Source organism: Callithrix jacchus, chromosome 7 (assembly GCF_049354715.1).
Source record: "Callithrix jacchus isolate 240 chromosome 7, calJac240_pri, whole genome shotgun sequence".
Taxonomy (NCBI): Eukaryota; Metazoa; Chordata; class Mammalia; order Primates; family Cebidae; genus Callithrix; species Callithrix jacchus.
In genome coordinates, this window is record NC_133508.1 from 122,900,628 (window position 1) to 122,924,751 (window position 24,124).

The 24,124-nt window shown below is 35.2% G+C and overlaps 1 protein-coding gene across 3 annotated transcripts in view; it reads right to left on the reverse strand.

The window, feature by feature from the left end:
* The window catches only part of ZNHIT6 (zinc finger HIT-type containing 6), a 59,543-nt gene that overhangs the window by 13,800 nt on the left and 21,619 nt on the right, over nt 1–24,124 (reverse strand). For all 3 annotated transcript variants that reach the window (XR_013520219.1, XM_002751027.6, XM_009001616.5), the window contains exons 6-8: nt 16,981–17,049; nt 14,921–15,001; nt 13,454–13,531 (exon numbers count right to left, since the gene is read on the reverse strand). Coding sequence is in view for 2 of the 3 variants with exons in the window: in XM_002751027.6 (XP_002751073.2) it covers nt 13,454–13,531; nt 14,921–15,001; nt 16,981–17,049 (228 nt within the window). In the remaining variant the exon portion in view is untranslated. The remainder of the gene's footprint in view (nt 1–13,453; nt 13,532–14,920; nt 15,002–16,980; nt 17,050–24,124) is intronic.

A 24,124-nucleotide genomic window follows, 5' to 3' on the forward strand; every position in this document is an offset into this window, starting at 1 on the left:
TTAGGGATGACCTTGTGAAGAATATTTCAGGGGCTCTCTGTATTTCCTGAATTTGACTGTTGGCTTCTCTAGTAAGGATGGGGAAGTTTTAATAGATGATATCTTAACATATGCTTTCCAAGTTGTTTGCTTTCTCCCTATCCCTTTCAGCGATGCCAATGATACATAGATTTGGCTTCTTTACATAATCCCATATTTCTCAGAGGTTTTGTTGATTCCTTTTCATTCATTTTTATTTACTTCTTTCTGCTTTATTTCAGATAACTCGTCTTCAATTTCTGGGATTCTTTCCTCAGCTTGGTCTACTCTACTCTGTGAAATTCCTGAAGTGTATTTTTCAGCTCTTTCAGATCCGTTAGGTTCATTTTTATATTCGCTATTTTGTCTGTCAGCTCCTGTACTGTTTCATTGTGATTCTCAGTTTCCTTGGATTGGGGTTTGCCATTCTCCTAAATCCCGATGCATTATCCTTAGCAAACTAATGCAGGACAGAAAACCAAATGCCACATGTTCTCAATTCTAAGTGGGAGCTAAATGATGAGAACTCACAGACAAGAAGAACTAGGAAGTAGGTGAAGGTGGAGGGTGGAAGGAGGGAAAGGAGCAGAAAGAAGTACTGGGTACTTCGCTTAGTACCTGGGTGACTAAATCTGTACAACAAACCCTGTGACATGAGTTTACCTACATAACAAACCTGTACACATATCACTAAACCTAAAAGTTAAAAAAAACCCAAAAGCTAAGTAGATCCCCAGTAAATATACTCTCTTGTTCTTTTATTGTTTTGTTTTGTTTCTTTGGTTTTTTTTTTTTTTTTTTGAGACGGAGTCTTGCTCTGTCACCCACCCTGAAGTGCAGTGGTACAATCTCAGCTCACCACAACCTCCACCTCCCATGTTCAAGTGATTCTCCTGCCTCAGTCTCTCAAGTAGCTGGGTCTATAGGCATGCGCCACCACACCTGGCTAATGTTTGTATTTTTAGTAGAGACAGGTTTCACTATGTTGGCCAGGCTGGTCTTGAACTCCTGACTTCAGGTGATCTGCCTGCCTCGGCCTCCCAAGTTGTTCAGTACTGACTTCAAATATTCTTTGTTCTTGCAGGCTGCACAGGCCTGTCACTATCTAGGCACTTCAGTTCCTAACCCTAGCTACCCCTCTCCTTAATTGTTTTTTTGCCCAACTTTATTGAGGTATAATTAGGAATTATATATATTTAAATAATATATATTTAATAGGAATTATATATATTTAAAGTATACAATTTTATTTTTATTTTCTAGAGACAGGGTCTCCCTATGTTGCCCAGGCTGGTCTCAAACTCCTGGGCTCAAATGATCCTCCTACCTCAGCCTCCCAAAGGGTTGAGATTACAGGTGTGAGTGACTGCACTGGCCTCAACTTGATATTTTGATGTACTGTATACATTGTGAAATGGTATCATAATCAAGTTAATTAACATATCCATCACCTTATATAGTTAGCATTTTTTTCTTGTGATAAGAACACTTGAAATGTACCCTCTTAGCAAATTTCAAGTATACAATACAGTATTGTTAATTACTTGTTTCTTAAAATCCTTTCTCCTGCATTCACTTTTTTCCCCTCTAATTAATGTAGGGATTTTAAATCTTAATCTTTAGTCTCAATTTTGCTAACAAAACATACATTTCCTCTGAAGCTAAAAGTGAATGCAAGTGTCTCATCAGTACAGACGCTTAAATCTTTGATCTTTATTAGGATGTATTACCTTGAAAAATATGATTAGGTTCCTCACAGAAACTTTTGCTTAAAGGTTAAATAGTCCATGAATTAACTACATTATAGAAGGGTATTTAGAGTTGGCAGGAACTTACAAGCCAGTCTTTTTTGTCTTCCAGTTAAGTATACTGAAGCCCTGGTAAGTTAAGTATCTTACCCAGGGCCACTCAAGGAAATGTAGAGTTGGGACTGTAAAGCCAATTTTGTTATTTCTTTCACTCAACTGTTCGCTTGTTCATTCATTCCTCACGCAACAAATATTTACTGAGAGTCTATTATGTTCCAGACACTGTTCTTGGTACTGGGAATACAATATTGTACTATAAAGGTATTTACCAGAGGTGAAAGGACAAAGACTTTCTAAGAAGCACGTATATGTGATATGTGTAAGGTAGCAATAGGAAGGGAGAGCTAGGCCTACAGTACTGGGTAGAGAGTAGATATGTTTAAAGTAGCAAACAGAGAATGGATATAGGAATATACATAGAATTCACAGTTGTAGTATCTAAAATTTAAATTGGCCACAAAATATTCTATAACCAGGATGGGTAAATTTCTTAGATTAATATTAAGTTAAAATATCACTTGTTTTTAGAGAAAATTCACATTTTATATTTCATGTAATTCCCTTAACCAAGACTCAAAATAGTATATATTTGAAGTGAGATCATCACTATAGAAATTGTAGGCTTGCAATCTGCTAAGAATTTGACGATCTCATCACTTTGGATCGATCACTTCAAATATAGCCTCTCAAACTAAAGTTCTCAGGTTTAAAGCTACTGAGACCTCAATAGTTGAGTTTATATCTGTCCAGTAAACACTTACCCAACTGTACCAACTAGCTGAGCTTCAGCTTTCTTAGAGCTAAGTTTACAATTCTTATCATAAAATTACTTTACTAAGAATACCACATATGAAGCCCATTCCATCACTGGAAGAGTATAATCTTTGAGATGATAAAAAAGTTGAGTAAACCACTCTACATAGTCCCTTTTGGTGTGGACATTCTTCAGGTTGACTCTAACAATTTCTAATCCTTAAATGATGCTTCCTTTGTTCTATAATAGAATACAGAATTATTGTAATCCTTAAATAATGCTTCCTCTGTTCTTTGTTTTATCCTCCTTTTCCTTGTTTTAGAATCTATATCCAAAATGTGGTCAAAGGTTAATGCCATTCTGAACACATACTCCTCTTGACAATGATTACTTTGAAAAATAAACAACAATCCCAAAAAGGTATAACAAAGAACTGTGGTTGGGGTTCACATAATCTGAAAACATGCATTACGATTACGGTGCTGAAAGGCATGTACTGTATTACAAAGAACATACTGAGGCTCTGAGTGCAGGCAGACCTAGGTTTAGACCTAGGTTCCACCATTTAGTGGTTACACAGCTGTAGACAGGGCTATCCATTTAATTATAATATACTTATAATGTATAATATAATTACATTATGTATAAAGTGCTTACCAGAGTGCCTAAATAGTAGTAATGCACCCAATAAAAGGTTGTCATTCATACTTACTGTATTCTATAAAGATAACTCTTAGCCCCCAGATTTAACCTTGATTTTAAATCACTCTTGCTAGAAACAATTTTTGTGTGTGTTTGGGAAAACTTACTCAGGGTCTTTACAGTTTTTGCTTACACATAACCTAAAATAACTGTGAAAAACTGATACTTCTGTACATTTTAAAATTAACATCCTACAAATTTAAGTAGATGCAAAGAACATAATTTATGGTGCACTGAATACTGAGTTTCACTTGAACTTATATATATAAGCTCTTCTTTCTAAGTTAGAACTCCTACTTGTTCACTGACCTTGTTTTCCATTCCAATTCTCCTGTGATTCTCACGCCTCAGCCTTCCAAGTAGCTGGCATTACAGGTACACACTACCTGGCTAATTTTTGTATGTAGACAGACAGGGTTCTGCCATATTGGTCAAGCTGGTCTTGAACTCCTGGCCTCAAGTGATCTGCCAGCCTCAGTCACCTAAAGTGCTGGGATTACAGGTGTGAGCCACCACACATGGCCATTATTCATATATTTTTCTAAAATGGATGATATTGGTGTTAAATTAGCATAGTATTTACATCCTAGTGAATTTACTTAAGGGTGATCTGTTTCATTTTAAATCATCAGTATTCACAGTGCACCATAAATTATGCTCTTTGCATCTACTTAAACTTGTAGGATGTCCATATCCCAAGTAGTATGTTTATACTTGACCTTCTCTCCAATAAAAATGTGTATGTAAAATTTCATTACCTATGACCTTTATGTTTTAAATAATAAAATTTCTTCTGAACTGAATAATTTTAACTATTATTAACACCAAATTGATCAAAGTAACACAAATATATTATAAACAAAGGAAGTTTTTTTTTGGAAGAACTATCTCTTAACATGATGGATGAGCACTGATAATGGCATCTTCTATTAAAGGTATGGTTGTTTACCAATAATTCTTAGATTAAATGATTTCCCCCCATTTATCAACTTGGTATCCATGAACAGAATCAAATTTCAAAAGGAAAACAAGAGCAAATTTACATAATCCTATCTAGAGAGCAAGCTCCTATTCTTCACTAATTCTTCATCACAGGTATTTTCAGGGCATCTTAGGCAGAAATGGTTTCTGGCTATTTACATAAGAAAAGACATCTGCAAATAGTTAACGCTCTTCTTAGAAATTCTGGAATTCCTTCAGTGTTCTCCAGTATATATTTAATTCTGTACTATTCTCAAAATAATTTTTAAGTTCTTTTAATGGACATCTAATAAATTTCCTATTTAGAGTATCTTCAAAGTATATTTTTCAATTATTCACCGTAAGTCTAAAACAAAGTCATCTAGTTTTCCATTTCTAGTTCAATTAGGCAAAGTGCACAGACTAATATCTTTAAGGAGGCAAAAATGTGATTCCAAAAAAAAAAAAACAAGTCCATTCTACTATCAGTCGACATATTTCTTTATACAATTTCAACAACTCAACTGAACAAATATCTACCAAAAACTTACTGTATCAAACACGTTAGATACTGTATGGAAACCAAAAATGTCCTCAAAGAGTTTACCAGCCTGGCCAGTGTTTCTCAAAGTGTCATCCCAGGAATAACTTATATCAGGGTCACCCTTGGGAGGCAGAGATTATAAAAAATGCAGGTTTCTGGGTCCCATGTAAGATTTACTAAACCAGAACCCTAAGAGTGGTTTGGAAATAACATTTTCAACAACTGCCCTAGATGACTACGGTGGATACTGAAATCTGAGAATTACTGTTCTGAAAAGAAAAGAAATACAGATAACATGTTCCACTGGGGAGGGGTTTACAGAAAGGAAGAATAAGTGGCCGGTAATGAAAGGGGGTCTTTGCTTGCTAGTGAGTGGGTGGAAGCCAAAAGAGGCCTTGTTGGCCTCACCTGAGGCCTTTACACAGGTAAAATCAAGTTCTCAAAAAGGGGATAGGAAAAAGCATCTTACCTCTCCATATCACTGAAAATGATTTTAAAATATTTTACATTGAAGAGCCATAAAGATCCAAAGAAAGTAAAATAACCTTAATTTCAAAAATTTAAAAACATCCTCTCAAGCATGGAAATAAAATCATCCAAGAGAAATAGCTCATACTTTTGGTGGTTGCTTTTCAAACAAAAAGGATTCCAAAATTATTAACTAAAACCAGCACAGGAGGAAACGACTAACAGACTCTGTGCAAGTACAACAGGATAATATGCTCATGAATAGTAAAATTTTTTGTGATATCTATGAAATCAAAGTTTAGATAATACTTTAAACTGGGTTTGGGTTTAAATCTAAATTCTTGGCTTTATATGAAAAATTCTGGAAACATAATCGTTTGTCCTTCCATCAAGAAATGATTAAGTCTGGACTGTCTATGCAAAGAAGCCCATGCCCTCCACTGGGCACATTTTATGCCTTGTATTTTAAGTATCTATCTATTGCAGTATTTATCACATATCAGTCTTCCCACCTAGACTGTGAGCTCTTCAAGAGCTAGTCTTTTAGATGTCTATATATCCCTAGGGATTAGTACTGTGCTGGCACATGGAAGGGGCTCAATAAAAATTAACTGAATAAATGAGAAATACAGACTTGATTAATCTTTACTGATACTTTAGGTCAAGTTCAGGTATCAAAAAGCCTGACCTCTGTCTGAGCAGGTACTACAACTTTCTGAAGCAACTTTTAAATTATTCTGGGCCCTTGTTACAATCATCTCTCTTTGTCTCTCATTTCACATGTTCAAAACTGAAGCCCCTAACTGTTTACATGATATACAATCACAAATAACCAATAAAAAACCCTTTAGAGCAGGGATCGGCAAACTACAGCCAGGAGGCCAAATCCAGCCCACTATCTGTTTTTGTAAATAAAGTTTTACTGGACCATAGTCCATTCTAGTCATGTCCATTCAGTTACGTGGTCTATAGCTGCTTAATGTGCTACATGGTAGAATTGACTAATTGCGACTAAATGGCCCAGAAAGCCAGAAAATATTTAATATCTGGCTATTTGTAGGAAAGGCTGCCCAAGCCCTGCTTAAGGGTATTAACATGACATCAATACCTAGCATTCAGCAGGCATATATATTTTTAATGAATTTGCACATTACTTATTAAAAAATTAAGACCGAACATTTACTGTGGAAAAGTCGCTGACACAACTCTGTAGGAAATAAAAAGATGAAGATGCCTACAGCAACCACTGTCTTCAAAAGGGAGTTAATCATCATATGGTTTATTTATTGGGATAAAATAAGTCAAATTTATAGGAACCTATGAGAAATGCAAAACACTTTTAAGGTTCTAAAGATAAGGAAATCACATCCATTTTGGGGGAAGGAAATGAACTCTACTGTAGACACCTAAAAGGAATGGAGAAGAAAGGACAGATGGAAGACTCATTGTAGATGTCAATTATGCAAGGTAGAAGTCAAGAAGTATTGGAAGACGGTGGGCTACAAGGTCTTACACCTTGGCTTAATAGAACAACAGTGCCAGTAATAGAAAATGAGTATCATCATTTGTGACTGTTTACTAGATGCCAGGAACAGTCAGTCTGTTTAATTTGAAACACACACACCAGGAAGAAATATATGCGGTGTGATGAAATCTAGACATTTTGAGCTTAAGATTTAATGAGATGTATAAATGAAGATAGCTGGAAACCAAGATTTAGAGCTTGGGAGAAAGTTTAAAACTTTATCTAGATTTGAGGGTAATTTCTACAGAAATAAGTCAGTAATATCTTAAGTTCCTGAGATCTCATATTCTTCCAGTATCCAATTATGTCAAAATAAATATTAAGAAACATGACTGGTTATCTGCTCCCTTGTGTTTAGTGATGAGTGGCCTGTTGGGAATGTATAGCTAATATTACATGTAAAGTATATCCCAGAAATATAAGAAATTTTATGGCTGACACATGCCTGGAGTCTCAGCTACTCAGCAGGCTGAAGCAGGAAGATTCCTTGAGCTCAGGAGTTCAAGGCTGCCGTAAGGCTATGTTTGTGTGCTACTGCCCTCCCACTCCAACCTGGGCAACAGAGTAAGACCCTGTCTCTTAAAAAAAAAAAAAAATTTTTTTTAAGGAATTTGGTTAAAATAAGCTGTTGAATAAACAAAAAAAAAATTTAATATATGATACAGTTAACTATTACCAGACATGTGGAACCTAAACACCTCTTATGTTCATTGAATCATTTCAGCATGATATTGACCTGAATGTTCTAGCTGAAACTCAAAATACTTGAATAATACACAGGAGTGATTTTCTGGGTGTCAGGCACTGTGTTAAGTAGCTGACATGTATTAACTAAGATTAATCTTTATGACCATGCAATATCATTCCTGTTCTGATTTCCACTTTCAGATGGGAAAACAGGCCTAGTAACTTTCCAAGCTCTGCATCAAATTAAAAACACAATTGACTTTATAGCAAATCTCTGATGTACATTTCGCATAAAACCAAAATGCTTATTCTGGAAGTTTTCATGATTTAGGTTACGTTTAAGAAGCAGTGACAATAAACTTATCATTTATTATAATAAATGTCCTATTCGTAATGGTGAAACTTTTCTAAAATGTCTAGTCTAGAACCTCATGAAGTAAAGTAAGTTCTACTCCACAGATTATGTATTCTGGAAGGATAATATTACTATTTTTTACTAGCATACAATTTCACCCTGAAGATATCCTAATAATCTGTAGAGTAAGGTTATTCTTTTTGAAAGCGGTGTTCCCAAAAATGATGCCACCTTTACATGAAACTCAATGTCCTCTTAGCCTCTCCATATCTTTGTATACAGCAATCATGCTAGAAACCGTAGTCACCTTTGATTTCTATTTTTTGCTCCTTATTGCCAACTTGATCACCAAGTTTTACTGTTTTTTTTTTTTTTTTTTTTTTGCTAGATTTTTACACTTTTCTACTGCCAATGAGACAAGATCCAAATAGTGTAAATAGTGTTAGTATTGGGTCCTGAACTAACTCTTCAACCATATCTTTTTAAAAAAAGTTTTAAAAATACTGCTCTGCATACGTCTATATACTCCAGCCTCCTTAAATCACTTACTTGCCTTGTTTATGACATATCATGCCCTTATACTTCTTGAGGCACTCCCCTAACCATGGGCCATTCACCTTCAATGCAGATTAAACGTCACTTCCGCAACAAAGACTTGATGACACGAGGCTACCTGCTACCTTCCACATTGCTTTTAAGACTTAGATACAGGTTTCTTATGATATATACAGTGTGTCTGTTTTTTCTACTACAACAGAACTATATTTTATCCGTTCTTATATAAACCCCAATTGTATTTTATACGCCTAGAAGATTAAATGTATTTGTTTTTTAAAATAAATTTGGAAAGAATCATACTACAGCTGCTTAAATCACAAAAAAACCACCATGGTTTACAAGTATCAAAGTAGTAAATAAATGTAAAAAACAAAATATTTCTAAACATATTTCTGGTAAATAATTCCATAAAGTAAAAGTAAAATCTAGGCTTAAAGTTTAATAGATTTGGAAAACTGCTCTTAAATAGACAGAGTCAAAGTCGGGTGTTTCACACATTCTCTAGTCAGGAATAACTTAAGTGGGCAGTAATACAACAGTTGCCCTCTGATAGTGCCTGACATTTAGCAACGTAGGCTTTTCTAGTCCAAAACCACTCATTTACTTTCTGAGAATAGAAAGTTAGTAAGAAATAAATACTGCGGCAAAGGGCAAGAGTGGCTTTACTAACACAAGCGTCTTACATGAAAGATATTCTCCACAGGGGCAGGAACACTTTTTTTTACTGCCATAGCCTCAACGTCTAGAACAGTATCTGGATCTTAGGGTACTCACTGTTTGCTAAACAAATAAGTGAATTTATTTAAAAAGCTGGAATAGCTTTTCTAAGAGATAAATTCAGGCCTTATGTATTCTGAAAAGAAAACTCCCAAACAGATCAGAAGCAAATTCCTTAGATTAGACAAATTCTATGATCACAATTTAAAAATAAGCCATGTATGCCAAAGCTAAAACCTGGGAAAAATTTAATCTAGCTGAGCAGGTATATCTATGTCATGAGACAATTGCCAGCTATATACCTTCCAAGAATGGAAAATAAAACCAATGAAAACTGGCAACATCAAATATTTGCCAAAAAAGACTTTACTCTGAAGTCACAGTAATTCTGTAAAATGTAGAATCAAACAGCCACAAAGAAACGACATGTTTCTGTCTTCTAAGCAGTTTTCAGGAAATAATAAAATGGTTCTATTTAGAACACTTACCTTAAATTAGAGCTTAACATTTATAACCAATAATAATTTTCCTTAGGTGTTCTCTGAATGTATTTTCTTTTAATTATATAACTGTAATTAGGTATACAACCAAATGTAAATGCTCAGTCTATCCATGAGTATATTACACAGAGAACATTATGGTTTAAAAATCTGATAAAAAATAAATAAAAATCTATGCCTAAATATATCTCTATACTAGTTAGCTTCATTACTTATGATTACAAAATACTTATAAAATTGTGAGGTTCTTTAGAAATCAGCATAACTATGCTTTGAGGCTGACCTAATAATCAGAAACATGAAGATCTATCTTACACCAATTTAGGTACACCTTCAAGATGAAAACTACATCAACAGAAATTTCTGACATTATTATTGGTGTCAAATGATCCCATCGCTACTCAAGGTTAAACAGGATGGCAATTTTTAAACTGGACCTGGGACATAACCGTTTTCTCCTTCCTTTATATGATATATGATAGTATTTTCATCTATCACTCAGTTCAAGTCAACAGCAAAATAGGGGAATTTGGAAGATCAGCTTTCTCCACAGATAAAGTAGAATGAAAGTACTTTCATGGTCCTCAGACTGGCTCAGGTTTATCTTTTTTTCTTTTTTTTAAAGATGAGGTCCGGCCGGGCACGGTGGCTCATGCCTATAATCCCAGCACTTTGGAAGCCCGAGGTGGGTGGATCACAAGGTCAAGAGATCGAGATCATCCTGGTCAACATGGTGAAACCCTGTCTCTACTAAAAATACAAAAATTAGCTGGGCACGGTGGTGCATGCCTGTAGTCCCAGCTACTCCAGCTACTCGGAAGGCTGAGACAGAAGAATTGCCTGAACCCAGGAGGCGGAGGTTGTGGTGAGCTGAGATTGCACCATTGCACTCCAGCCTGAGTAACAAGAGTGAAACTATGTCTCAAAAAAAAAAAAGATGAGGTCCTCCCATGTTGCTCATGCTGGTCTCAAACTCCTGAGCTCAAGCAATCTGCCTGCCTCAGCCTCCCAAAGTGTTGGGATCACAAGCATGAGCCACGGGCACCTGGCCAGGCTGAGGTTTAATATCAAATCATTCTATTTTAGGTATTCCCTATATTCAACACCACTCACTTTTTACTTTATTAATCTATATACCCTCCACTATGGGGATTAAAAAAGTTCAGTTTTGTTTAGTAAAATCTTAAAGTCAATTCCATATAATTCACGTTTAAACAAAACAATTTACATTGTTCCCTTGGAATTTATCTCGAGTCAATCATTACATAATTCTTTCTTTTATTATGTTTCCTCTTCTAAATTCAGTTCCTCTCTTGCCATCTGTCATATTTTATCTAATTAGTTCATTTAAATGTTACTCATGTTTTAAGCCATGAGATCATGGCTTCAGTATCACAAGGCTGCTAAGAGAATGAATACCTCTGAGGGTCAATGTGTCCACTCACCTAAGCCAGTCAAACTTGACTGACAAAATATCCTCTTCTTCCAAAATTCAAGGAAATCAGAATTCTTTGTAATAAAAAGTAAATATGGAATACTAAGTATTTTAAAGTTTATAATATAGGACATGTTACTTGGGCCCAGAGAGCACTTATTTAACTTAGAAATGTGTACTGTAAGTCCATGAAGAGCCAAAGTAGATGGAAATCTCAGGTTGTCCTAGCAGACCAGGGTTTTGGGAACAGCAGTAGAAATGCCTGTAAGATGATACGTTCCAAAAGGGAGCAGGTGAGGAAACAGCTTTTATGCCATTGCACAGAAAGGAATCGGGATACCTAGAGACCACAACTCAGAAACTTGCAAGTCAAAACGTTAAGACTTATTTAAACATAGAGCCAAATGAAAATCTAAACAAAAAATATATCAAAGAAGTACGCTTAAATAAAATTCACATGACCTAGCTCTAGGCATTCAACTCCTCTGTGCTTCATTTTCCTTTAAGGTCCTTTACTCACTACTCTATTTTATAACTTTCCTTCTTTAGAATCCCAAAGAGGATCAAAGCTGTCAATAAGCAGTAATATTTTGAAAACAAACTTTTTCTTCTGAGCAGTAGACTTAAAATATTCAGTAAACCATGCCATGAACAGATGTGCTGTCATCAGGCTCTGTTGTTCCATTTGCAGAACACAGGCAGAATAGATTTAGCATAATTCTTTTGTTTTTTGAGATTGCGTCTCACTCTGTCACCCAGGCTGGAGCGCAGGGGTGTGTCTCGGCTCACTGCAACTTCTGCCTCCCAGGTTCAATTCGATTCTCCTGCTTCAGCCTCCCGAGTAGCTGGGACTATAGGCAAGCGCCACCATGCCCAGCTAATTTTTGTATTTTTAGTAGAGATAGAGTTTCATCATGTTGGTCAGGATGGTCTCAATCTCTTGACCTTGGACTCCGCCCACCTCAGCCTCCCAAACTGCTGGGATTACCGGCATGAGCCACCACAAAGGCCCAATTTAGCATAATTCTTAAGGGCCCTAGGATCTCTGTAATGGTAATGACCACTGGCTTCAACGTTAAGTCACCGCTGCATTAGCCCCTAACAAGAGAGTCAGTCCATCCCTTGAAGCTTTTATGCCAGGCAGTTACTTCTCCTTTCTAGCTGTAAGTCCTGCATGTCATCTACTTTCAATATAAGGCTGTTTGTCTATACTGAAAATCTATTTAGTGCAGCCACCATCAGTTATCTTAGCTAGATCTTCTGAATAACATTCTGTGGCTTCTACATCACCATTTGCTGCTTCACCTTGCACTTTTAGGTTATGGAGATGGCTTCTTTTCTTAAACCTAACGAATCAACCTCTGCTAGCTTCAAACTTTTCTGCAGCTCCCTCACCCGTCTCTGTCTTCATAGAATTGAGAGTTAGTACCTACCTCTGAGTTAGGCTTTGGCTTAAGGGAATGTTGGGGCTAGTTTAATCTTCTGTACAGACCACTAAAACTTGCTCCTTATCAGCAGTAAGACTGTTATACTTTTTTTTATTTTTTATTTTATTTTTTAATAATTCTTGTGTTCACTGGAGTAGCACTTTTAATTACCTTCAAGAATTTTTCTTTTGCAATCATGACTTGGCTAACTAGCAGGAGAGAAACAGGCTTTCAACATGTCTTCTTCACTAAGCTTAATCATTCTGGTTTTGATTTAAAGTGAGAGATGTGTGACTCTTCCTTTCACTTGAACACTCAGAGGCCACTGTGAGATTATTAATTGACCTAATTTCAATATTATTGTGTCTCAAGAAATAGCGAGGCCTGAGGAGAGTGAAAGAGATCGGTGAATGACTGGCTGCTGAACGGTCACAACACACACATTTATTTAGGCTGCCATCTTTTATGGGCACAGTTCATGGTGCACCAAAGCAATAACAGTAGTAACATTAAAGTGTTACTATTGTATCACAGGTCACCATAACGACATAATGCTAATGAAAAAGTTTGAACTACTCCAAGAATTACTGAACTGTGACACACAGACTAGAACTGAACACGTGCTGTTGGAAAAATAGTGCAGACAGACTTCCTTGATGCAGAGTTGCCATAAACCTCCAATTTGTAAAGAATGCAGCATCTATAAAGCTCAATAAAGTAAAACATAATAGAACAAATAAAAGAACGCTTGTATTCTAAAATATTCTAGTTCCCCTACATCAGTTGACAGAAAAGAAAATAAAATAGTCTAACCCGGGTGATTTTTCAACCAAATTTATCCTGTAAGTGTGATTATTTTGAATTCTGACTTGAAAGTTGAAAAGCACAAGTCTTGTTGATAGCTAGATGAGTTTAATAACTTGAGCTAATCAAGCTACTTAATTATATTACAGAACTAAAAAATATTTAAAGAAATGGGGAGGGGAGCAATTTACCTTACTAAATTTTGCTGCATATATTCGACCTTCATTAAAATTTGAACTCCAGTCTGAGAGCGAATGTAAACTTTCAACCTGAAATGAAAATATATTGAAGAAAAAGCTGATTTTTAATATATAAAGACAGTCTTATGGAGACTAAGCATTTGTGAGTACCTAATAATACTTAAAAGTTTATCCATTTAAGAACAGAAAAGCAGATAAAGATTTTTTCTAACCAGAAATCTGAAAAGAATTTTTTCCTCTGTTCAATTAAACATCTTAAATTTTAAAATACCTGTTTCAATAAATTAATCCGGCTATATAATTTTATAAAAAAGATATCCTATTCAGTGACACTCTGTCTTACTGCCAAGTATATGACTAATGATAACAACTAGGTTACTAGTTATAAGGAAAGAAACTCAACTATCACAGCTATTCTAAAGACTGCTTGATATGTGACAGGAATCTGGTTCAGTCTGGGCATGACCTTTTATCAAAAGCAAAATACTGAGATTTAATTAGAACTGGATTTTATATTTTAGAATCCACCCAGTCTAAATTTTAAATACCAGGTTATTCTGGACCCAAACCAAGCACTCGTTCATATCCCCAGCAAGTACCATCTGGTGAAAATAAAATCAACTGGGTTTCTGCCCAGGAGCACTAATAACTCACACTCTAATAATAATCTCCTTTTTTGAGCAGTGCCTACTATATGCTAGGTCCTGTATTTATAATTGTATACAGCTATTTCTTTTAAGCTTTGTAACAACCCTATCTAGGAAGTGTTAACATTCTTATTTCACTGATGAAAAAAATTAAGGCCTGGAAATTAAGTACCTTGCTCTTAATCACACAGCTAATAAGGGATAGAAACAGCTATTTTAACCCAGAGATCCATGACTGAATCATTCCACTATGTTATGTTATGTTAACCATTTTTGTCCATGCTGTATTTCTGGACAGGAGGCAGAGTGTACCTTACTTAGTTCCATGAAGACTTGGCTGAAACAGGATTTCCTGTCTTTAAAAGTTACTTGGAAACTTAATTTTCAGAGTTTTTTGTTCAACTTCAAAGGTTGTTTTAGTTTAAGGGTTAATAGTAAAGACTTTGACTCCAGACTGCCTGGGTATGAATCCTAGCTGTTTACTAACCATAGGACATTACTTAACCACTTTAAGGCTCAGTTTCCCCATCTGCAGAATGGGTATAATAATAATCTACTTTTCAGAGTTATTATGAGGATTATATGAATTAACATAATTGTTATTGTCTGCTTTGAAGAGTGTCTGGAACACAGTAAACAATGAGTGTCAGCTACTGTTGTTATTTATACTCACAGACCTTCAGTAAACACCAAAAAAATGGGATAGAAAGTAAACTGCACTATACATCACATTCTGACAGTCATGGATGACTCTAATAACTATTCAACATTTTTAATTATTTCAGAAACTTACAATATTCTTGAAGCATACCTTTGACGAATTACAGGATCAGACTTTTCAGGATCAATGTAAGGTTTTAGGATTTCATTAATAGTTTTATCTTCTGGTACTCTTTCCAACAAAGAAAAAAAACAACCTATATTATTATTTATAATTTTTTACTAAAGGTGTTATTTTTGAATTACTAAATGTGGCTTTTTTTGGTTTAAATAACTGAACAAAGACCTTTTATATTACTCTTGGCAAAATAAAATATCCTTTTAAGCAAAAATTACTTAGGAAAACACTCAAAAAGAGTTCTTGGACATACTTAACAAGGTCTTAAAAAACAACATTTTTAGAAGATCTGTATAAATCAATTATAAAAATAAGAAGACTCTTTTAACACACACCTGTATGCAAACATGAAAAGAAGAGGTCAGGATAAAATATATTTGAAATTAGCAGAAATAATAAATCTGAAAAAGGTTTCAGATTTCAGTGCATGTTCAAGTTTATCCACTCTAGTTTATAAGACCAGGTTAAAAAATTGATACTAATTTCCCTGGAAACAAAACATTTTAAGTTTTCCAACTTTCCTCAATATATGCACACTGTTTTAAACTTATATATATAAAGCTGTATAAATAAAATTAACACACGGTTTTAAACTTTCCTTAACCATTTATACATATTCATATATACTATTGGCTACATACCCCTATCTGTAAAATAAGCCCTCTCCCTGCATGCAACTTCAAATAACAAAGTTCTTCGCTAAAATCCCTGTGACAACTACAAAGAGCGGACGTTTACATATAATGCAGGAATATGCTAAATATACTACTTAAAGAGCAAGTTAAAAATTTTCCTAAAACAAGAAATGAAATTGTTCACAAACGTTAAAATGTTTTGTTTATTTTTTTGAGACAAAGTCTGGCTCTGTCGCCCAGGCTGGAGTGCAATGGCATGATACTGGCTCACTGCAATCTCTGCCTCTAGTATTTAAGCTATTCTCATGTCTCAGCCTCCCAGTAGCTGTGATTACAGAGGTATGCCATTTCACCCACCTAATTTTTGTATTTTTCGTAGAGATGGGTTTTCAGTATGTTAGCCAAGCTGGTCTTGAACCCCTGGCCAAAATTAATCCACCTGCCTCGACCTCCCAAAGTGCTGGGATAACAGGTGCGAGCTGTTAAAATGTATAAATGAAACTTGAAACATTTATAGGCTAGGTGTGGTGGCTCACATTTGTAATCCCAACATTTTGGGAGGCAGAGGTGGGAGGATTGCTTGAGCCCAGAAGTTTGAGACCAGCCTGGGCAACATAGTGAGACTTTTCCTCTACCAAAAATAAACAAGATTAGCTGGGTGTGATGTCCTGACCCTTTAGTCCCCTCCACTTGGAGGCTGAGGTAGGAGGATCACCTGAGGCCAGGAGGTTGAAGCTACAGTGATCGGAGATCTGCATCACTGCACTCCAGTGTGGGCAATAGAGCAAGATCCTGCCCCCACACCCCCTACCCCCACCCAAAAAAAAAAAGAAAAAGAAAAGAACAAGTCTGAATATGAAACAATAACACAAAAAACTTTATGCAAATTAATTCCAATAAGTACACATAAATATATCTAAAATAATCAATTTTCTCGGTGAAACATTATAATGTTAATTGTAGCAATCTTTGCATGGTAGAATTTAGGGTCATTTTTCATCTCCTTAACAACCACTCAGCTTAAGAAATAGGAAATTTTCAGTCCTCTAATTCTTGGATGCCTCTATTTAATACTTGCTACCCTGCTAAAGTAACTATCATGAGGGTTTCTATGTTAATAATTTCCCTTAGAGTTCTATCACCTTTGTAGGCATTCCTAAAAGTACACTATTTAGTTTTCTGGCTTTCTTCCCCTGTATTTACAAACAGAATCATGTTCTATACATCCTTCCTTAACTTACTTTTCTTACATTATTTCTGAGATTCATGCATGTTGATGTGCACAGCTGTAGTTCATTCATTTTTAGTGATGTTTACCATTTCATTGTATAAATATACCATAATTCAGTTATCCATTCTACTACTGACATTAACGTTATTGAAAGACAGCAGGGATACCTTTTTTCTATATACTCAGCTTGACTTTGAGGAAACTGGAGCTTCACATGCCAACAAAACTGTTGTTTTCTAAGAGAGAAAATAATCATGTTAGGATCAAGGTATATAATAAAAGTATGGATGCATATTGAACTTTCTGAATTTTTACTCGAAGATAATTCTAAAATTATTCTTAGAATTTAACATATATTTTCTATGAAGAGCTAATTTCTCTTGCAAATGTTATTAAGAAAAAAGAAAAAAGGGAAGCAGTTCTAAATTCCAAGGACTTCACATTTCTGAATTAGAAGGCAATTTCTCATAGTTCAGGGGCTTTTGAGAGCAGTGTGCTACTATTTGAAGTTTACAAATAAATTTCCTCATGACTAAATACAATGAGCTGATGTCTTTGCTTGACTAGTCTGGAAATTAGGTGAATGAAGTATTGTCTGGTTGAGTCCAGCTGGCTGCAGATACACTTCTGAGGCATGAGTACGTGCATTCAGTAGCAAAACAGTAGACAACAAGCTGGTTGCTAAGCAGAAGGCACTTTGAGCTACAGTCTTTATGCTTTCAGGTCTAAACTTTGGTCTGACACAGGATCAACAGCAATAATTCACTAAATGCCTGATTCTAGAAAAATGACTATAATGTATCTAAATTTAGAGACATTGACATGCTTCCTTTTTTTAAAAAAATCGAATGCTCAAAATATTGAATCCACTACAGAAATTTAAATGTCTTCACTACATGATGATTTTACACAATGTTTTCTTTACTTAGAAGAAATTTCTAACAATCCATTAGAGCAAGTTAATGACTACTGGCATCTCCTTAAAATCTATTTCATTGCAGTAGGACTCCAAAATCCAAAATAATTTTCTTTTCATACAATCTAGTAGAGTATCTTTCATCAAACACTTATATAATTTGGTAAAATTTTTGTCAGAAGGCAATGACCATAAACTCAAGTAAAATTCCTTCCATTAAAATAAGTTATCAGAGATCTGCATAAGTAGTTTTCTTCAATAACAAGACAGTTTTGGCACAAGCTAGAGAAAGACGGGCTTAATTATACGTATGTTGATAGTGCCACTTGTCATATAAAAACAATCATGTTAAGTTTACTATTTATTTTTATTGGGAACAAAGTTGAAAAGTACCCTTTCCTAATCTAAAGGCCAGATGTCTAAAATCTCAGAGGAAAAAACATGAAAAAATTTGAATGCAAATGCAACAGGTACTAGTTTTAAATAATAAATAATTCTTCCAAAACAAAACATCTTGCAATATTCCTTATTTGTGAAATAAGCATACCATAGCAGCATTATGAAGAGGATGAGAGACATTTTTAAAATAAGAAATAAACTGATTTTGTTAATCTTAATGCATAATATAGTTTCTTCCTAAATGTATGTTTTTCCACACTAACTTAGAGAAAAAAGGATCACCAACTTGCCATCTTATGGAACTGTAAAGCATACTCAACCACCCCAATTATTGCTCGAGAAACTTCAAAAAACCATTTGCCTTTTAACACTTAGTACACCCTGAATACGTTCAGAAAGTACTCAACATTCCAAACATAGAGAAAAAAGCCCTTGGAAATAATTTTATTTGCTGTAGTTAACTAGCTCTAGTTATAACAAAGTAATTCATTGCTATTTTATTATATATACATTGCTAAATTATTGATAAAAATGGCCTCAGCTCAAACATGAACAAATTTGAAAAGTACACTACTTTTAAAATGGGATGTTGCAATATTTCAAAAATACAGAAAAAGAGAATAATATAGAAAACATTCAATGCACCCATACTTGAATTTAACTCATTTACAAATTGCTGCATTTTTGAGATACTTTTATTTCTTCTAAGAAATAAAGGGCTATTGATAATGGTAGATGATTATACTGTATTTTAACCCAAGGTGAGCAAACAGAAGTTGAAGGGTGTCATATAAAGAACTGCTGAGGCTGGGCACGGTGGCTAAAGCTTGTAAATCCCAGCACTTTGGGAGGCCAAGATGGGTGCACCGTTTGAGCCCAGGAGTTTGAGATCAGCCTGGGCAACATGGTGACACCTCATCTCTACAAAAAATACAAAAATGAGCCAGGCATGGTGGCAAACACCTATAGTCCCAGCTACTCTGGAGGCTGAAGTGGGAGAATCCCCTGAGCCCAGGAGGTTAATGCTGCAGTGAACTGCATCTGTGTCACTACACTTCAGCCTGGATGACAGAATGATACTGTTTCAAAAAAGAAATTGCTGAAATGGGTGAGTTAATTTTCTCTCAAATGGTTTCCAATTCTTCAGTGTTGCCTGACGTGTTCCGACTCAAATAATTAAATGTTTCCCATTTTTCATAATTATGTATAAAAATATATGTCCCACTTAAAAAAATACACACAAACCAAAATCATAGCAATATTACTTGAATGATTTTCTAAAGCTAGATTCCAAGAAGTACTATCACTAAGACAGAGCAGGGTTTCTCAATCTCGGCAGTGCTGGTACTTTGGACTAGATAATTCTTTGCAATGGGGGACTCTGTCCTTTGCACTGCAGGATGTTTAGTAGCATCCTAGGACTCCACCCTCTAGATGCCACTAGGAACACCATGCACCCAGTTGTGGCAACCAAAATTGCAGATATCCTGTTGGAGGCAGAATCATCACTGTTTGAGAACCACAAGGATAAAGGTCTGATCATTTACAATTACTCCTAATGCATTAGGGCTATTGTTCCCTAAATTCAACAAAATGTCTTCAACTACAATAACATCACTATGTCCTTGGCATAGCAACATTCTCAAAAATGGCATTACTATACCTAGAACATTGTAGGTAACTTAGGGACTCCAAGATACCATGGTTAGAGTTGGGTGATAAGACTGGTGAAGTAACTGTAGCAACTATTAATCCTAATGTTCCCTTCTGGACAATCTGACAAAGCAAAAGAAACACTAACCTTTTATGAGTCCTATGAAACCCAAGCAATTGTTCATGCATAGTAAAGCTGTTTCCCTCTCCTCCCCCAAATATCAATATCAATACACACTGCATTCTCAATGACAGCAGCATTGCCCCTAAGAGGAAAAAAACTGGTTCTCTGAAGGACCATCAAAATCTTAGCTGTTAAAACATTTGCCGCCCTACAAAGGGCTATTGTATACAACAGATAAACAGTGTATCTATGGTATCAAATTATCATGGCAGAAAGCTCCTTGCAGGCAATTTAAAAAAGGTTGAAAAATACTTGGATGGAACTTGTATTAAATGAGAAAAACAAGTATATTATACTTATTTTCACTGAGTTAACACAGGAGATTTATTTCCAATGCTTGCTAACTAGAAACTGCTAAGACCAGTCTCTCTGCGGCCTGTTAAAAAAAAAAAGGATCATTCTCTTCCCACAGTTTCAAGAAAGTATGTGGATGAACACACACATTTAAGGAAAGAGGTGCTAGATCCATAATCTCAATTATACTTTTGACTTCATAACTTCAAATTGCAAATTTTCATATGGGGAATGCTACCATAATCCCAAGAAAAAAGATGCAAATCAAAAGTCATTAGTTCCTTTTAAATGACACTGCTCTAATGTTATAATAAGATGTTCAAATTCATTAATAACCAAAGAAATGAATATAGAAATAAAATATTTTTACCTATTAAGTTTGCAGAAATGTTTTTTAAATTAGAAATGCGAAGGAAGTGTGGTGAAATGGACACTTCACTGTTGGCTGGAATATAAACTGGTGCAAGCTTCTGGTTGGAATATAAACTGGTGTAAGCTTCTAGTTCAATTTCATAAAAGTTATAAAGTAAAATTTTGTAATTGAAAAATTGTATATTTTTGCCTCAATAGTTTTATTCCCAGAAATAATTTATCACAAGGATAATTGGTCAAGTAATTATATTAGAAAAAAAAATTAGAAACAACCTAAATCACATCATCAGAAAGTTGATTAAATAAATCACGGTAGATCTACATAATGAATTTTAAGTAGTGATAAAAGATGAGGCAGATGAGGCAGAACTTTATCTACTGACGTAGAAAAATGTACATGTTGAATTATGGCCTTTATATTTAAAGCACAGGTTTATACGTACACTGGCAAATATGAAGGCCATACTCCAAACTTTTAGCTATGATTATTTTTTGACATTATAAAAAGTCTTGACTTAATTTTTACCTACAAATACGTGTGTATTAAATAAATCTTCCACATAATGACTTGTGGGTTTTTTCCTTTTTTGAGACAGGGTCTCACTCTGTTGCCCAGGCTGGAGTGCAGTGGCAAGATAGGGCTCACTGAAACCCTGACTTGCTGGGCTCAAGTGATCCTCTTGCCTCAGGCCCCTAAGTAGCTACCATAGCTGGCTGTTATTTTTTAATTTTAGTAAAGACAATGTCTTGCTACGTTGCTCAGGGTGTTCTCCAACTCCTGAGCTCAAGTGATCCTCTTGTTTCGGCCTCCCAAAGGGCTGAGATTACAGGTGTGAGACTGGCTGATTTGTTACTTTTAAACTCAATAAAGCCAAAGATGCTTCCATGGGGCACATACAGGATGGTCACGATAGAAAGGATAGAAATAATTTTAACAATCATTCTTTTTAAACTTAAAAATATTTCACTATAAGAAGTATTCATTTAAGATTTCTCTTTTGCCCCCTTTAAGAAAAAAATATATTTATCTTTCTTATCTTAGAAACTAGTACCCAACCAGAATTAGGGTTACTTATCTAATCATTTTGATAGTCTCAAAGCTATCTTCCTATGAAATATGCCACAACTAAGAGTTGCAAATGGAGGTTAAACTCTAAGAATTAAGATTTCTAATACAAAGTTAAAAGAAGACTGAATATTTCTGTTCTTTTTTTTTAATTGCCAATTATCATCCCACTCCAACACTAATAAACCAACATACACCAAAAGAACACTAACGAGAGCTCACCAGACATTAAGGACAAAGAGAAACAAGGGGTTAAGTCCAACAAGGACTTCTTTCTAGGGCAATAAGTCAATCACCAACATTGGGCACTGCATTTTTCCTTCCATTTCATAATTTTCATATGAAAGCTTCCTGTTCTTTATTGACACTGTACATAGCAAGAAGGCTCAATATACTATAAGGTTGAGAGGCAGGATGGGGAGAGGTTAAGTGGACCTTGTGTTTGAATACCACTTTAATAATTTATTTCTTAACATGTTCTTCAGCAAGAGACAATCTCTCTGTACCTCAGGCTTCTCACAGTAAAACAGGGATAACAACGGTATTGCTATCACAATTAAATAAAGAAAGAATATATCAGGAGTTTAAAGACAGGGCATGGTGGTTCATGCCTGTAATCCCAGCACTTTGGGAGGTGGAGATAGGTGGATCACTTGAGGTCAGAAGTTTGAGACAAGCCTGGACAACATGGTGAAACCCCATCTAAAAAAAATGCCAGGAGTGGTGGTGCTCGCCTGTAGTCCTAGCTACTCAGGAGGCTGAGGCAGAAGACTCACTTGAACCCAGTAGGTGGAGGCTGTGGTGAATCAAGATCGTGCCACTGCACTCTAGCCTGGGTGAAAAGAGTGAGACTCTATGTCAAAAAAAAAAAAAAAAGAGTTTAGAACGCAGTACTCAAAAATGTTATTGTTATTTTCAAATACTGACAGTGTCTTTAAACAGAGTATTTTGCTGTGATTTCATAAGTAAACTCTATTCACATTAAACTTAGTGTTTAGTGGCCAGAGATGAAATTAGACACATTAATACCAGATTAGAAAGGGCCCTGAATGCTCTGTTAAGCAGTATGGATTCTATCTTGTAATTAATGCCCTAACAACAAAGGTTTTAAAGAAGAGTGAAATGAAGGGCTCACAGAGAGATTTATCATCCTGCTACTTAACTCTCCTAATAACTGTTTCCATAGTATATTCAGGATATCAGCTTTTTAGTCCTTGTTTACAGTTATTAAGAGGAGTATTTCCAAGTACTTTTTAGAATCACATTGATATATCATGTCAGTTCAAACATGCTTAAAATTTTTACTTCTGATTTTTAAACACAGGTGACTCCATGAGGTAACCTAAAGCTAGACATTCCACATGTCTGTTTTCAGAATACTGTAACACTAATTACATTAGAAATGTTTACAGGTTATAAAAACTACCAGTAAACTGTTTTACCAGAGAGCACTAGCAAGTAGCAATAGTAAATAACAATAGTTTATTTTTAAATGCTTTTTATGTCAGACATAGCTCTAAATATTTTTTATGTATGGACTCATTTAATTCGTATAATTCTATGAGGTAAACGTTATTATTTCATTTTACAGATGAAAACACTAAGGCAGAGAGAAAAAGTCACTCCTCCAAGGTCATCATTCAGCTAGAAAGTAGCAGAGCTGGCTGGGATTTGAGCCCAGGCAGTACTTCCTCTTAACTCTAGAGTCCACACTCTAATCTGCTATATTATTATGAGCTTTCTAGAATTGAAAGTTCAAAAATAATCATGTATTTTTCTGTACTGTTAATTCAAGTGTATCTCAGTTACTTTTTGTTTTAAATATTTGTCTCCATATTTTAAAATCATTTATGAGATATATAGTAGACATTTTGACTATCTGCTTAGCAATCATTCCCTACCTCTCACCACCATCCTTCATGATCTATAACCATACTTTAATGAATGGACTCTATATCTACCCTCTAGGGGTGTACCTTATAACTTAAGAAAAATCAATCTTTCCTGGACACAATGGCTCCAGATTGGGCAGATTACGTAGGCAGCCTAATCATAGTGAATTTCAGGTTTTCTGTTCAGTAATGTTGGGAGAGAAGCACTCTGTATGGATATCTACTATAACCCTAACTGTTACCAGCAACATCTTATGACTATGAGAATTACAGACACCATACAAGATACAATGAAAAGCATCAGAAAAAAAAAGGGTCCTTGATGATATAACCGAGTTGTTGTTTCTATTGAAGTCCATCTACCTCTGAACATTAGTTATGAGAGCCAAAGTGTCCTTTTAATATAGTTCAAATCTGTTTTAACTGGGCATTCTATTTCATGCAATATAAAGCATCCTAACTGATACAAGGGATTAAGTTTTCCTCTATGTTTCTCTTTCATTTATAAGCAATAGAAAAGGAAGAGACACTAAAC